Source organism: Panthera tigris, chromosome E3, assembly GCF_018350195.1.
Source record: "Panthera tigris isolate Pti1 chromosome E3, P.tigris_Pti1_mat1.1, whole genome shotgun sequence".
NCBI lineage: Eukaryota > Metazoa > Chordata > Mammalia > Carnivora > Felidae > Panthera > Panthera tigris.
In genome coordinates, this window is record NC_056675.1 from 35561572 (window position 1) to 35579096 (window position 17525).

Sequence of the window (17525 nt, forward strand, 5' to 3'; positions counted from 1 at the left end):
TCCCAGTTTGGAGGGTATGGTACACATCCTTGGGGATATTTACTCAACTGGCTACGACTCTCTCCCTGATGATCAAGTCCTCCTCAGCAGTTGGCCCTGGGTAACTGAGATTTATTTATCCTGCTTCCCTGGACACCGCTGGTTGGACCAGAGTGAACTGAGCAGGAGTGAGCCAATCAGAGGCTTTCTCCAGGAATTTGTAATCGGGAGCCATTAACAGTACCCATACCTGCAGGATCTGATACGGCATAAACCTTAGGGGCTGAATGGTGCCACATGCTTAAAAAAGGTAAAGAGATCCTTTACCAAAAGAAAATTCCAGAGTGAACCCACAAGGAGCACTGAAGATGAGGGAAGAGGAAGAACTGCCTGAGTTCTCATAGCTCTCTGATTCTAAGCTCCTTGGGAGGCCTGCTTGTATGCCTTTTCTGCTTAGGCTAGCCTGAATCAGTCTTACTGTTTCTTAGCTGAGTGAGAGGCAGTTTTCTTCTAAATACACTACCATGCCATAACTATGAAATCTGTCCTTCAAGTTGTTGTTTAATGTTGGGAGTTGAGTGGGAATAGATACCCCCAAATATCTGTATTCGCTGGTCTGGTATTCCTAGCGGGAAGAGGCATGAGGGAATCATTGGCAATAATACTATATTAACAACCTAATATTGCTGATTATGAGGCGTACATTTTTTGAAGTGCTTTTCATAAGTAATTTCATCCAATCAATAATCCAGTGAGAAAGTATCCCTATCTTATACCCAGGGAAACTGAAGCTTTGAGGAAGTAGGGCACACTTAGAACTGAGATATGAACATAAGTCTATAACTAGAGCTCCTAACCACCCCCAACCACTCCTCATACTGACTCCCGTAGTATCCGTTTGCCATATTGCTGATAAAGATTTTGGTCCATGAACAGATACTGATTCCCCCTAGGAGCCAACCCCTTGCCTGCTTAGTAGTGTTCTGACCAAATATGTTTACAGTCCCCTGAACCAACATCTGATACACTCAGCACAAAAGGTCCCTTTGTAACCAAATATTTTATATGAATGCTAATAAGTGTGGTCATTTGATCCCCTACCCTATGACCGCACCATTTTTCTACCTGGTAGATCACTGAGGGAGACAAAGGACAATGAGGTCATATAATTTCTCTCATAGTTGTTTATTTGTCCATTTGTCATTCCAGATGCCAGAAAGGTAAATGTTGATGGTTGGGTTATGGTAACTGCACAATTATCGCTACCCGACTTGTCATCAACCACCAGTGATGCTGAGACAAGCTGGTAAATACAGCCCATAGTGTCAGGAGCACTTAATGTACAGATCTCATCATGGTGACCTCTTGGGAAGACTCCCCAACAGAACCCATTGACAATATGAAATGTAAGCTCAGAGGAAGGCTCATTCAAAACTCAGGATGGAGTAATAAACAGGTTTACTATTCCGTGGTTTGTTCACTGGGAACAGGAGTAGTCCAACAGCCTTCCGAGAAGGGCAGATCACTGGTCAGGAATAACTGGATGATGTCCTTCTCTCGGGAAGGACAGGTGCTGGAAAGCTCATGGACAGTATCTCTGGGGCTGGCCTGGGTGCCTGGGTGCTGTCAGTTGCCTGACACTGAGGGGAAATGAATAAAGACTGCATCCAGGCCCTGTTCCAAAGAACATAAGGCAAAATACAAAGAGAGAGCCAAGCTGGGTAGAAAAGGTAGAATGGGGAGATGTGATCTGTGAGAAGCTGGCAGAGAAAGCATCTGTGAAATTCCACAAGCCAGAGTTCAGGCACTTGCTGTTGCTTTAGATGTAACTCCCAGGGCCACGTGTGGGATGAACGGAGCACTGAAAGGAACCTACAGGAAACCAAGACCATGAGGGACAGAGAAGGCCCACATGGATTCCTTTTGTGGTGGATTCTATTGGGTGATTCCATCAAAGATACCTACAACTCCTCTTGACCATCAGGTGACAAGGGGCCTGTCCCATGGGATGACTCCTGGCTGCTCTGGCCAATCACTGAGATCCCAGAACAGTGGGAGTGATTAGCATAGAGTTCGCTAACGTGGTAAAAGAGAACGTCTACAGAAAAGGCTTCCCTCCAATCAAAGTCAAGAGCTATGAGGAAAACCCTCCTCTTCTCCTTCCTCTCTGATGAGAATGCCATGTAAGGAAGAGATGCTTGACCTCATCTTAGAAGAAGGCAAGAAAGGCCAAGACAAGCACAGAGATTCCCAACCACTGTGGTAACACTGAAAGTCCACTGAGTCAGCCCCGACACCAGGAGGTGATAAAATGTTTTTATCTTTAAATAATGCATAGCCTTTCTGTATTGGCAGACTCTAACATCCTAACTGGGAAAATATTAAAAAATTTTAAAAATTTATATAATTTTCAAGAGCATTTCCCAGAGTGTATTCTTGAGCCAAAAATTGTTGTGTGGTGAGATGATTTTACAAAACGTTGCATATTATATCCACCTCTGTGTACTTCATTTTTGCAAAAAGGCTCTGAGAAGTCCTTCGGTTATGAAAAAAAAAAGTTTGACTTTCTTCAACTTTTTAAAAAATCAGAGAATTAATTACATCAGAGAATTTTGGTTTGGATTTATAATATATCATAGAATATGCAGCTCAGAGTCTATTTTTGAAGAAAAATTAATTTAGAATCTGTAAGAAACAGAAAGGAGAGCAGAAAAGCAGGTCTGGGATATGCTGATCCCTACACAGTGTTCACATGCACAAAACAGAAGGAGCACCTGTATCTTTCTGCATTATCTGCTATTTCCAGGAGGCCAAGAAAAAGGGATGCATTTCACAACTACCCACTTGTATCCCTGAATTCTGAACATAACAGAATGAACTAACGAAGAATTATGAACTTGACAACATGCCCATGGTCCATTCAGTCATCTTGTATGGCAAACCTGCAGCTTGCTTGCTATATTTAAAATATATTTTTTAAAGTGTGGCTGGCAGGCACTCTTCAGTGATGATGGTAACTAAACAGATACTTAATTTTCTCCTACTGGCCCTCTTTCTAACAACAACAACAACAACAAAACCGAGAGGAAAATGCATTTCACTGAGATGGTCAAGTAATATTAGCATTTGAAAACAGAACCACATTTCTTTTAGGGACCCTAAAAAAATGAATTAAAAAAAAGCAATCACTTTAATCAAGACAGTTCTCTTTTCAGGTAATAGAGGGGTTGAGTACACACATAAGACAAGAAGAAAAGGCAGTAGGGAAGAAGGAAGGGAAGAAAATGAGAGAACAGGAAAGGAGGAGACAGAGTAAATATCCATCGATGTCAAAGGCCAGACAGCCAAAGTAATGCTGGGAGTCTCCCAGGAAAGAGCTAGACTTAAAAGCATTCCCTTTGGCTCCCTCTCTCTCTGCCCCTGCCCTGTTCATGCTCTATCTCTCCCTCTCTCTCAAAAATTAATAAACATAAAAAAAATTAAAAAAAAAAAAAAGAGGGGCTCCTGGGTGGCTCAGTCGGCTGAGCATCCAACTTCAGCTCAGGTCATGATCTCGCGGTTTGTGGGTTAGAACCCCGCATTAGGCTCTGTGCTGACAGCTCAGAGCCTGGAGCGTCCTTTAGATTCTGTGTCTCCCTCTCTCTCTGCCCCTGCCCTGCTCACGTTCTGTCTCTCCCTCTCTCTCAAAAATAAACATAAAAAAAATTTTTTTTAAATAAAAGCATTCCCTTTGGGATCATTAAAATTTTGAACCACATAAGTGTGTATTCCATCGATTTAAATGTGTTTTCTATTGATTCAAAACATAAATTAGTTAAAAATATAAAAACAAAAACTACAATAGCAACAAAGAACAAAGCACCGATTCGCGATAGTAGAGATAATTTTATAATGGCTATTGGAGCCACACTGGGACTAAACCATATGACCCATTATATCAAACCACTGCTTGAATTTATTTAACAGAGTGTAGTGGGCTCCATTCTTGTTCCTAAACCACACCCCTGTTGACAATGTCCTCATCAAGGCAAAATAATAAATCCCTCAAACTGCACACAAGCACTTCATTACCCCCTGCAGCCCTTAATTTGCCAGGCGAGTCTCATTTGCAATAGAGGATTCAGTATTATCTTAATTCTGAGGAATTTATCAGGGATCCCAGAGACAAAAGCACACATTCCTCTTATCTAGCTCTGACCTAGTTCTGGCCATCGTCCTCATCCAAACAGGAAGAGAAATCTGAAGTTGCAATACATTATTTACCAGGATGAACCAGTAATTCAGACTGCAGGGAGAAGCCATAACAAAGCTCAGGAAAGCTTAAGACATCTTGAAGGGTATTTTACGAAGGACGGTGGCTAATGTAGGCGCAGGTACTCAGGAGCGAAATGGGTATAGATGAGAGGTTAACGGACAGGGCTGTGCCGGTATACCACATAAAATAAATATGCATAAAAGAAGAAGACATCCACAACCCACTTTCTCGGTTCCATATGACCAGATTCTGTCTTACAGAGGATGCAACAGACCTGATGCCAACAGCAATTGCAAAATGAAAATAACTCTACAAATCAGTGTCATCCAAGACCAGCATTAAGTAAATGCTCTGAAAAGTTACAAGGCAGTGTATAAATGGCATTGGACCGGTTTAATGAATTATTCTGAGGCATTAGATCCCTTTGAGCACAATGGTCCCCCAACCCCCAAAACCTCACAGTTAGGATTTTGAAAGCAGCGGATTCCTCTAGTTTTTATAATAACACAGAAACACAATTATAAGGCGCACTGTCCAGTAAAAGTTGCCAACTTCCGTCAGTGACATTAAAACTAGGCCACTTATGACTTCAAAGTCATCCATCCAAAACATGAATACATTTTTAAAAAAAATACAAACGGGAGGAGTGGAGACAATCCTGATATTTCTTAAAATACCACATCCATGCCAAAAAGAATATCAACCATGATACCATGAGAACAGGACAATGCCACCAAGCTAAATGCATAAGCGAATCATTCTCCCCGTGTCGATGCGTAACACACTTGAGCACTGAGAGTTTCATTTTTAAGAAGGTAAATAGCATATGAGGTTTAAAATTCTGTCTCCTTCTTCAATATACACATATGCCACTAAAACTAAAAGGTCTACAGAGGACTTGAATTCTCCTGGAAAATGCCCTTGACATATTAGTGACTCACCCACCCCCAGTTAACAGCAAGAGAGCATTTTAGCCACTCAGCAAACAGCCTGGTATTCACATTAAGAAAGCAGCAAGACATCCTTTTGACCTTTGTTATTACTTAGACCTCGTGTTGTACATAAAAAGAGTACAATGATGTCAAACAAATTCCAGAAGAGAAGTATTTATTGCTGAATCTAAATCAAAAAATCCATATCTAGTATAATGGCACTTCAAAAGAAGATATACTGTATTTACCAGCTCAATCAATACTAAATTAGCTGGGATAAATATTTTCAACTCTACCAGTCTTAAGATGAAGCCCGCTATTTAGAACCCTGTGTCTTGGGAGAGACAGGAAATTTTTGCTTATCATACAGAAACAAGAACCAGGAAGTATTTTACAGGCAGGTGCACCTACCCTTAGTTGCTCTCTTTCACAATTCATCTGTTGTCTTGAAGCCTACAAAGGAAAAAAAAAAAAAAGAGGGGAAAAAATCAGCAGGTTCTGCACCAAAACAACATGAAAGAAAATGGAAAGTTGCTTCTAATCACTCGGTTCAAAGGAGACCCAGGATTAATTAATTATGTATTTAATTTTTTTTCTTTAGGTCTAAATAGCCTGAGTTTCACTTGGATTTTCAATCGTGTGATCCAGAAATACAGCTAGGATGAGCCAGAGTCTTCAAGAGGAAGGAGGACAGAGATCCCATAGAGGGTGAGGGAAGCAAAATCTTCCCCGGATGAAGGTTCCTGTGATGTGAAAATCCCTCATGCCTTAATGGTACAGGCATATTCTTCACTGAAGGCCCCCCCGAGACAGTTGGGGACAGGCACCAGCCATCACACGATGTCTCCTCCCACGACAAGGACCAGGAGCATCACCTACATGCCTTGGCAAATGGGATCCATTTTATGGTCCAGTATTAATCAGATGGTAGCTAAGGCTCCATATAACTGTGTTGGGGGATTTCTGAGGACAATTCTTGTATCAGAGAAAGAAACTGATGAATTTGTGATACCCACCATAAGCCCAAAGAGGAGAGATTCATGATACATCTGCCAGGCATCGATCATCCTTGCCCTACCAAAATGTGCTTCTGAAAATCAAGGATGCTTCTTCAGAGTGACCACATAATGCATTGTCCAAACGGGAAAAATGCATGTGAGTGAAAGGAGAGGGTGGGGTGACATTAATGACAATGCCAGCGACAGCAGATGTGAAGTGGGAGTGAGAAGGCAAACCCTGACATATGGCCACTCTACCTCTGTGGGGACTGGCTGACTCTACCTTCCGCTTAGATAGCGAGGCTGGAATAAAATCTAGGTCTGCATTCACAATGTATTCTGGTTATTTCTCGTTTTTTTTTTTTTTTCACCAATGAAGCAACCCCTGACTCCTTGCATCTGACACTATATTGCAAGTTTTTGAAACTTTTACTAAAGGATAAGAAGGTTTAGGAACCGACTTTTGATGTATATTTTATGTATTTTGTACTGAGAGTTTCTTTCTACTTTCTCCAAAACAAAAACAAAAACAAGAATCTTTATTTTGGGATATGCCAGAACCCAGAATCTATAAACTGGTGTTTTGCTATGCCCTTTAACCCAGAAATATCACCTCTGAGAATAGCACCAAAGGCAATAAGGAAAGATATACACAAATGTTTATTTACATGTCAATTAACTACAGCATTATTCGTGAAAAGAAAAAAAACTGCAAGTATTAAAATGTGCAATAATGGTAAAATTAAAAATAAATTATAGTACATTCACACGATGGCACATCGTGCAGCATTTGGAACCATGTGAAAAAACGGAAACGGAAAATGCTCAAAAGGCACTATTTAGTTTTTAGGAGAAGCAGCTACAGAGGTACATACATGTTACAATCTCCCTTTTGTTTTAAAATTTTACAGTAAGGGGCACCTGGGTGACTCAGTCAGTTAAGCATCCAACGTGGCTCAGGTCATGATCTCACAGTGTCTGAGTTCGAGCCCTGCATAGGGCTCTGTGTTGACAGTTAGAGCCCAGAGCCTGCTTTGGATTCTGTGTCTCCCTCTGTCTCTGCCCCTCCCACACTCTCGTGTGCACTCTCTCTCTCTCTCTCTCTCTCTCAAAAATAAACATTAAAAAAATTATTAAAAATATTACAGTAAAATAGATCATTAAAAAGAAGGAAGAACAATAAAAGAAAGAGGAAACATTGGGAGGTAATATTCCAAAATCTTTTTAAAAATGGGTACAATTCTATAAATACACAGAACACACACACACACACACACATACACACACACACACACACACAGTGGATTATACACTAGAAAGAAGTGACTTTATGGTATGTAAATTTTATCTTTGTAAACTGTTAAAAAATGAAGTGGGGGAAATCCACAGACAGAAAGCAGATTAGTAGTGGCCAGGGGCGTTGGACAAAAAGACACGAGTGATGGCTTCATGGGTTTGTAGTTTCCACTTGGGGAGACGAAAAAGCTCTCAAACTAGATAGTGATGGTTACACAATATTGTGGATGCATTTAATGCCCCCAAGTTGAATACTTGAAAGTGGCTAAAATGGTAAATTGTATTTTATGTTTTTTCTCCCCGCGATGAACTAAATGAAGGTGGTGATGAGGTTCTGGGTCTGGATAAGATGTCATAAGCACACCTCACCCTGTGTTCCCCACTCAGTGCAGATATTAAGTCTGAGTAGAATGCATACAGCACCATCTGAGCTTTCTGCAAGGCAAACAACTACAGAGGGAGGGGGCAAGAGGAGAAACAGCAGTGGGTTCCGCCCCCTCCTCCTCACCAGCATCCCCTGGCATGGATGCAAGGCGGCTAAAAACCCAGAATGAAACATCAAAATACAGACAGATAGAGATGTCCAACAATCTGGGGGAGGCAAAGCTTCCCTATGATCTGAGATGCTCTGGTCCCAGAAGGTGGGGCAAAATCCCACTGATTTTTCTCTGTCCTCTCCCATTTGGCCACAAAGGCATGCTGAGTCACAGGACTACATGAACAAGGTGAAAAAGCACCAACTTTGTGGCTGGAGGACAAGAAAGAGGAGCCCTGGGAAACAAAAATACTTTGAGGATCCTGGAAAGAGTTTGGAAGGAAGGATAGAGTTTGGGGAAATGACATCATATAGAGCTTTTGTGAACTCCACACTCACACCTGAGCCACATGTGTAGGTATATGACCTACACAGATACCATAGACTTTGAGAAATGAACGGGACAGATCACTGCTCGGGTCCCAGACTCGCCACTGGGATGTGCACACACGATCCAACTATTACAGCAAAGTCTATTGACAGCAGAACTTATACTGGAAGCAAAATCCACAGAAAGAAGGTAAGAACTTTCAGCCTGAATCCAACTGGATCAATTGACTGCCTGCTGACACAAGAATATCAACAATTTCCACAGGACTGAGGTAAAACCCAACATCTTATAACATTAATATTCAACATACTCAGGATATAACCCAAATTACTAGGTATACAAAGAAACCAGAAAATCTAACCTCACATGGGAAACGACATTCACAGGCACTGACCCTGAGATGACACAGATGTTGAAATGGTCAAATAAAGATTTTAAGTAGCTGTTATAGACATGTTCCAACAAGGCGCCTGCGTGGCTCAGTTGTTAAGCATCGGACTTCGGCTCAGGTCATGGTATCACAGTTTGTGAGTTCGAGTCCCACATTGGGTGAGCACGAGCTCTGCGTCGGGTGAAAGCAGGTGAGCCCTGCTTCTCTCTCTCCTCTCTCTCTCTGTCTCTCTCTCTCTGCCCTCACTCACTTGCACCCCCTCCCTTTGAAAAAAAATGTTCCAACAAGTAAGGGAAAACACAGATAAACAAATGGAAAAAAAATAGACAGTGTTGGCAGAGAAATAGGAGATACAAAGAAGAACCAAATGGAAAATTTAGCACTGCAAAAACAATAACCTAAATTAAAAAAAAACACATTAAAAACTCAGTGAATGAGTTCAAATGTAGAATAGAGATATAGCAGAAAAAACTCCATGAACTTGTGTACATATGAATTAAGAAGCTTCCAATCTAAACCACAGAGAAAGAAAAATAAATTTAGGGACCTACAGAATAATACCAAAAGATATAACAGTGATATCACTTGAGTTCTAGAATAAAGATACACAGTTCACTGCAGAAAAATTATTTGAAGAAATAATGGCTAAAAATTCCCCACATTCAGCAAAAGATACAAGCCTATAAATTTAAGCTCAGCAAACTCTAAAGAGGTAAACCCAAAGAAATTCACTTCCAGATATAATCAAATTGCTGAACACTGGGGGGAAAAAAAGCAAAAACAAAAACCAAAACACACTTTGAAAACAGCCAGAAACAAATGATACATTATTTGTAAGAGAACAACAATTCAAATTACTGTGGATTTCTCATTTAAACAAACATACAAAAACCAGGAAGGCCAAAAGAAGGCACAACATGATCTTTTTTTTAAGTATTGGAAGAAAAGAAGTGGCAATCCAGAATTTTTATTCCAATGAAAATATCCTTTAGAAATGAAGGGGAGATATTAAAGAAATTAAAAAAAAATCATCAGCAACAGACCCACTCTCAAAGAATTGCTTATAGAAGGTTCTCCAGACAGAGGGAATATAATACCAGAAGAAAATTGGGACATTATAGAGATGTTCCAAAGGGGATAGTGAAGCATGAGGGTAAATATAAACACAATAGACTAGTCTACTCCTCTTGAGTCCTTTCAAAGATGTGTAATGACTGGAAGCAGAAAAGTTAGAAAACTGTCTAACACGATTTGCAGTGTACCTAACATAAACCCAACATAAAGAGAGAAGAGTAAAAGGACACATATGTCAGTAAAGTTCCTACATTCCACGAATAAAAACAGTAAAAAAAATTTTTTTTGAAGAGGGTGCCTAGGTGGCTTAATCAGTTGAGCATCTGACTTAGGCTCAGGTCATGAGCTCACGGTTCATGGGTTCCGGCCTCACGTCCGGCTCTGTGCTGGCAGCTCAGAGCCTGGAGCCTGCTTCAGAGTCTATGTCTCCCTCTCTCTGCCCCTCCCCTGATCATGCTCTGTCTCTCAAAAGTGAATAAAAACGTTAAAAAATTTTTTTCACCAAGTTTCCACACTCCAGTTGAAGCGGTAAAACATTGATTCCATGTTCACTTAGAGAAGTGTGGTATGTCTGTACTGTAATCCTTAGAGTAACCATTTTAACAACAACAAAAATGAAAAATACACAACAACAAAAAGCAATATACACCAAAACAAACGATGCTACATTAACTGAATGTCTGTGTACATAAATAAAACACTGCAACCTAAAGCTCACATTATTTATACAAGAATTAGCTGAAACAGACCACATATCTAAATCTAAAACAAAATGGGAGATTGGATTCAAGAGTGATGATGATACTTTTTTCTTAATGGTTCGCTGTACTTTCCAAAGTATCCTTTATGTCATGCACGACATTTATAATCAGAAAAATTTTAAGTATCAGTGGCTTGCAGAAATGTGTGTTTTTATTGTTATTGTAACAGTGATAGTTTTCATTTTAATTAATTTAATAAACTGATTTATCTAATACCAAGATGAATATGTTTAACATCTGTCTTCAAAACTCAGAAGGGTTTGTCAGACACAGAGAAGCACAATGACATTTAAAGAAACAAGGAGCCTACCGACATAAATAATGTAAAGGGATGCCATATTATAATGTTCCTATTACAGAGCATATCAAATGCAAAATTCAACAGTAGCCATGAAAATAGCTATGTTGTCCTTCAAATGAAGCAGATTAAGGAAAATGAGATTTGGAGATAATGAAAAAGGACATTTTGAGTAATTTCTATAGTGGACGTATGGTTTTTAAGTTTTTGTTTTGTTTTGTTTCATTTTAACTTTTCCTGTATGGCATCCCATATTGTTTTGCCCATATTCTAGTAGCAATATCCTGCTTCTCCTTTTTGGGTCATGTTCCTGACCTATCCCATAAATATTTTGTGAATTGGATGTCCTCACCAGCACACTCCACCTGCTCCTGATGGAGACTACATTTGCCATGACCTCTTTGGTTGGAAGTCAACCCTGTAACACCCACATTTTCTGAGTAAGGTGGCCACTCACTGCCCCTTCTTCACCAAGTGAATAGAGTGTAAGAGGCCAGTTAGGCAAGATGGCGGAGTCCCATCATGGGTCTGTGTCTCTGTTGCAACTGTGCTCATCACGCAGCACTCTGAGCAGGGTGTAATGATGCTCTGAAGGCTCACTAGTTATTGCTAGACCTAATGAGGCTCTTAAATTTTTTCCCCATAACCATTATGAGAGAGGGCTAGAGAATAAAAGGCACCTGTAAATTCTTATCATCTGTTATGAAGAAAGACTCTTCCAGTGCACTCTTTAAAAGCCAACCTTGAAAAATATCTTAACTGTACACTTCACTAAATGTCATTTCATTTGGAAACTAACATGCAATATTTTTTTTTCCTCTCATGGCAGTAATGCACAGAACCAATATATTTTATAGCCTAAATGAAAAAAGGGAAAGTGGGAGGTCTGGTGCTGCTCCTTTAAGATGTTTCCAGAGAATCAAATACCACTCTCGATACGGCTGCCAAGTAAGCACTTATGAAAGGTTAGAAACTGAAGCAATAAACTTCAGCATGAGACCCTTTGCTCTCCTGGTTGAACAGGATGTTTAATAGCAGGGATTCATCTTCTCCCATCTCCTATCTTCATCTAGCCAACCAGGCCAAAGAATCTTTCTCAGACTCAGCCCTTTTCATCTTTTCCTGACTTTGAGTTCTCTCTTATCACTTCTTCCCACTTTATCTTGACCCTATTACTAGTGTGGTTTCCCCTCCCACACATCAGACTGGTTCTATAAGGGAAAGGACTGAATCTTATTTGGCTTTCTTTGCCTAGGGACCAGAACAATCTTTGGAATCTATTCATTTCTTTTGTTTGTCCATCTATCCATTCCTCCATGTATTCAACAACAAATGCATTCATTCATACATATCCACATTCTAGATATCAGACACTGTTCTAGGTACTGAGAATGCAATAGTAAAAAAAAGACTTCTGGAGCTCACTAAGTGGGGAAAAACATGAGCAAATTGAAAATTACAATACAGAGAACATTAGCTACAATGAAGTAGAATATATGCCCCTAGCACCTAGGAGGGGCAACAAGCTTGTTTTAGAGAATTAAAAAAGATGTTATTGTTTTTGTTTGTTTTGTTGTTGTTGTTGTTGTTTTCGGAAAACGTATCCAGAGAAAGGATAAAAACAATTCTTTCAAGGATAGAAAAGAATGTGTGGAAATCCCAGTGAGATTATGAAGTACAAGTAATTCAATATGGCGGAAGAGTCAAGCAAAAGAGAAAATTAACGAGGTTAACTTAAATTGGGAAAAGTATGAGTTCAAAGAAATAAGAAGACACACAATAAATTAATGGATAAACAGATGTGCAAGCTTTCTTGTATGAAATAATATAATGCTAGAAATTCCAGTTTTCAGGGCAATTGTGATTATTCAGAAGAAGAGCACGAAAGAAGTCTAGCAACATAGAAATCAATACATCAAATCAGTTGGTACCTACACACATTTCTCAAATTCTTCATGCTCCTAGTCATTATAAATTCTCCTGAAAAAAGATGGCATTCCCTATAAAGGCATGCTTCCAAGTACATAGGGTGAATGTTACATTTTGCCTTTCCCATAATGCATTTCAGGATGATCGTATACATCTGGTTTGTGTACTATGAGGTCCTACTATGTGACTAGCACTGTGTAATGGGAGGGGATACAGATATAAATGGTAGACAGTGAATTTCCTAAAAAAAACATCCCAAAGAGAGAAAGAGGAATAAAATGAAGACTAGAGTGCCAGGTCACAGTGTGAGAGAGAGGGACAACACAGGATCCCACAGACACCCAAAGGAGAGGCACCAAGCCAGGCTGCTGTGTGGGGAAAGTAGTTGAGGAAAATGTCAGGTGTTTTCAGAGAAAGAGCCCTTGCTCTGACCCTTATAGGATGAATAAGAGTTGAGGAGGCCTGACCTACCCAAGGAGTTGGGAAGGTGATATCGCAAAGAGCACAGCTGAAGGCAGAACAGAGTAAGAGAGAACACTGGATTGGAGTGTGGGGGTAAGGAAGGTTCATTAGTATCACAAAACCTTTATATTTTGCTCATATTAACTATGCTGATAGGAAAATAATTATTTTAATTATCTATAGTAAAATAAATTTTACATTAACAGTGGTTCAAATTTATCAGATGTTTATGACATGCTAAAAAATGTGTTGTAAATACGACTTTTTAGGAGGATCTCGGTTAATGCTCACCACTTCATGAGTAGGCAGGATTCTCAGCTACATTTTATAGGTGGGGAAACTGAGGCACAAAGAGGTAGAGTGACTTTCTGAAGTCATAAATCTAGGAAGTATTGGTGAGTATTGGAACTGCCATCCAGATGGCTTGACTCAAGCCCTTCTCTGAATCAGCACAGTGCACAGCTCCCAATAGTAAGGAAACCAACGAAACCCACATTTTTAACCCACTCCCAGTGTGCACCTCATTTGTCCTTAGCAAGTGCCCTTCTGCTGCTCTGACTGACATGATACTGTTTACATGCTTGCGGCTGTCTAACACAAAACATGAAATGACTGTGTTATCTGGTTCCATACATGCATAGATCTGTACTTTGCTTCTTGGTTGAATGGGTTTAGACTGGAATGCTTTCCACCAAATCAGATTTCTCTGGTAACAGTCCACCAGATCATTTTGCAGGATGAGTTTCTTCCCCAATGGAGACCAGAGGCTCAGGAAACAGACTGCCTGAATCCAATCATGGCATGTCGTCTATGTAACATCAGCCACATTATAGCATCTCTCTGTTCTCAATTTCCCCAACTGTATAATGGGGAAAACATGGTGCCCACCTAGTGTCTAATTTTCTTATGAGCACAAAATAAGATAATCCAGGTAACGTACTAAGCAAAGCACTTGGCACATTTGAATCATTCAACAAATACTAGTCACTGCTGTTAAGAATTAGTGTGAAGGCCAAGGGGTTTTCAGAAGGAGCATTAGGCCAAATGACTTGGGTTAAATCTTGGCTTTGCTTCCCATAGGCTGTGTGAGTTTGGCTGAAGGACTGACACTTTTGAGTCTCAGATTCCTTTTCTTAATAAAAGAAAGCATATATATGTACACATAGAAGTACATGTATGTCTATGTATATGTGTATAAATGTATACATATATATGAATATATACAGGTGAGAGCTACCTTGAAATTTTCGAAGGTTTGACTGTTATCCTTGTGAGATGAGTGGGTGAAGAGGTGCCTGTGGATTAGATATGCACCTGCTGCAGTTGGTGACTATTGTAGCACAGAATGCATATCCTTTTTCTCAAAGATTCCTCGGCTAGGAGCTTCTGCAACAGTATGGAAGGAGGAATGGGGAGGGAAGGGCATGACTTCTCATAACATAGACCTGCAACATGGAAGCATATCAGTGTCCCTCAGTACTAACATGGTTAAGTACACTGTGGTGCATCTATAACAGAAGTGGGCGAACTTTTTCTCTAAGAGCCAAATAGTTAAAAACAGGAGGGGAGGCAAACCATAAGAGACCCTTAAATACAGGGAACAATCTGAGGGTTGTTGGGGGTGGGGGAAGACAGCGATGGGCACTGAGGAGGGCACTTTTTGGGATGAGCACTGGGTGCTGTATGTAAGTAATGAATCACGGGAATCTACACCTAAAGCCAAGAATATACTTAGCTAACATGTGTGTGTTAGTTAACTTGACAATAAATTTAAAAAGAGAGACAAATAATAAATATGTTTGGCTTTGAGGACTAGAGAGTCAGCTCTGCCCTTGTGTTTAGAAAGCAGCAAAAACAATGTGTCAATAAATGGCTTCAGCAGTGTTCCAATAAAACTTTATTTTCAGAAACATGCTGTGGGCTGCATCTGGCTTGTGGGCACAACTTGCCAACCCTTGATCTATACTATGGAATACTATGGATTCACTAGACATTCACAGATATGAAACAGTGTCCATGATAGAATGAACACAACAAAGCAAGTCGAATCAGTTTTTAAAATGTGATCCAATTTGTGTTTAAAAAGCTGTGCATATATATACATACACAAACATCCATTAATGGATACATGGAAAAAATCTGAAATGATAAACACCAAATTGCAAACAAAAGTACAAAAATGAGGTTATGGGAATGAGAATAATAATGAAGACAGGGAGTAAGTAGAAAGGCCATTTCCTATAATCTTGGGTTCTATTATTTCTGATAATGAGTGCCCACTGTTTTTCTACATTCAAATGGACAGCAGTCATAATAATATAATCTTTAAAAGCTGAATTATAGGAGTATTGTAATGATTAAATAAGACATTGTATATAGGGCATCAAGCACAGGCCTGGCCTGGCACATAGTAGGTACTTAATGGGTAGGTACATAAGTAGCTACTTAATGGTAGCTGTATAACTATAAATACCTCCCCAAGACACCAAAAGGGTAAACCCAGGGTGACTATCTTAAGAAAAGTTCAACTCCGGGGCGCCTGGGTGGCTCCGTTGGTTAAGCATCCAATTTCAGCTCAGATCATGATCTCGAGGCTTGTGAATTTAAGCCCCCTGTTGGGTCTGTGCTGACAGCTCAGAGCCTGGAGCCTGCTTTGGATTCTGTGTCTCCCTCTCTTTCTCCCCCTCTCCTGCTCATGCTCTCTCTTAAAAATAAATAAACATTAAAAAAATTTAGGAAAGTTCAACTCGATTTTGTCAGGGACATTATGTAATTTAGCTTGCAATCTCTTCAGTGAAAAAGTAAAAAAATAAAATAAAAAGGTTGGTCTGCCTACTATGCTTCTGAGTTCGTAGATGAAATGCTTATTAGAGATCTAAGTTCAGGAAGACCTCAATCCCTGAATATAAGGGGGCCCATCACACTGGTTGTGATGAAGCCCATTGCTCTTTCCAAATGTGTCCTACAAGGAAGTGTTTCCTCCGATTCTAAGCAAACAGTACCATTTATGCCAGATATGCAAATACAGTTCCTATCACTTGTTATAGCTGGTTTGTTTGTTTGTTTGTTTGGGGGGGTTAGTATAAGGGAGAAGAAAGAGTATGTGAGCGTAGTAATTGCTTAGGACTCAGGAAAGGAAGTGAGGAATAATCAATTGAAAAAAAAATGAAAACGAAAAGTCACAACAATGAGTCAAGTCAGCCATGATTAATTAACTCGATTCTGGCTTGTGCTGAATAAATGAAGAAATGCATTTGAGAGAACAACCTGGGGAATCCACTCATCTTTCCCCCCGACAATTTCATTTCAACCTTGGAGAGAACAGAATTTGTTCCTTAAATCTTGTCTTCTCGTAAAGACACCAGCTTTGGAGGGCAGACGTTGGGAGTGGAGGGGACAGGAGAAATGAACTTGGCAAGACTAAGTGCTAATTGGGAAAAAAATAATGGGTTTGCAGTTATATATAAACTTGAGCATATGAACCCAAAGAATGAAAGTTGTAACATATTTAATTGATGGCGAACGATGTGTGGGATAATTTATTGAGCAATGTCCTGGAATCTGAAAATACTGAGTGTTTCTAACACTTCAATGACCTCTGGTATGGTTCATGCAGGCACTACACATTTAGTGAGTACTTCTCCTGCTGTTCCTTGTGAAACTGTATCAACTGATAATATTGGTACTTCTATTGAGAGTCACTGCTCCAGATGTAAGTCACTGGGGAGATTCAAGTGTTGGTTATCTGATTAAAGGAGGCCAGAGGTCAGGATGCCCACAGAACTTGAGTGAGCCTCAAATAACAGGTTTTAAACAGCTGTTTTCTTTAGGAAGAAATGTTTTTCACACCTCCTCTACCATGCACCCACTTGTTAAATACCCCATTAGCAACAGCCCAAGGCCCCCAGGTCCAAGACAAAGCTATCCAGGCAGACAGATTCAATGGACAAACGCCAAGCTAGAAGTGTCAGCCACAAGCAGCACCTGGCAAGGATCCCTTTCAGCTTTCCCCATCCATCTGCTCTCTGCAAGGATGCAGTCTCTTGGAGTTGTTAATTTCAGGCTTGATGCTGGCCTTGAAGTGACAGGGCAGACCCCTGGCCATGAAGAGCCAGGCTGCTCGGACACATGCACACACGTTTCCAAGTGAACCCAGAAAATGTCTTTGCATCTGATAAGTCGCAAGGTGGGGGGAAACATATAGCCTATTATTTATTCTAATAATAAACCATTACCCCAGGCACATTTTTATTCTCCAGATTTAATAAGGTATTTTGTGAACCG

The 17525-nt window shown here is 40.1% G+C and overlaps 1 protein-coding gene across 17 annotated transcripts in view; it reads right to left on the reverse strand.

Annotated features, from left to right (window-relative positions):
* RBFOX1 (RNA binding fox-1 homolog 1) overlaps window positions 1–17525 on the reverse strand; it is a 1530248-nt gene that overhangs the window by 587250 nt on the left and 925473 nt on the right. For all 17 annotated transcript variants that reach the window (XM_042971117.1, XM_042971116.1, XM_042971113.1 and 14 more), the window contains one exon: window positions 5578–5619. In XM_042971117.1, coding sequence (XP_042827051.1) covers window positions 5578–5619 — 42 coding nt within the window. The remainder of the gene's footprint in view (window positions 1–5577; window positions 5620–17525) is intronic.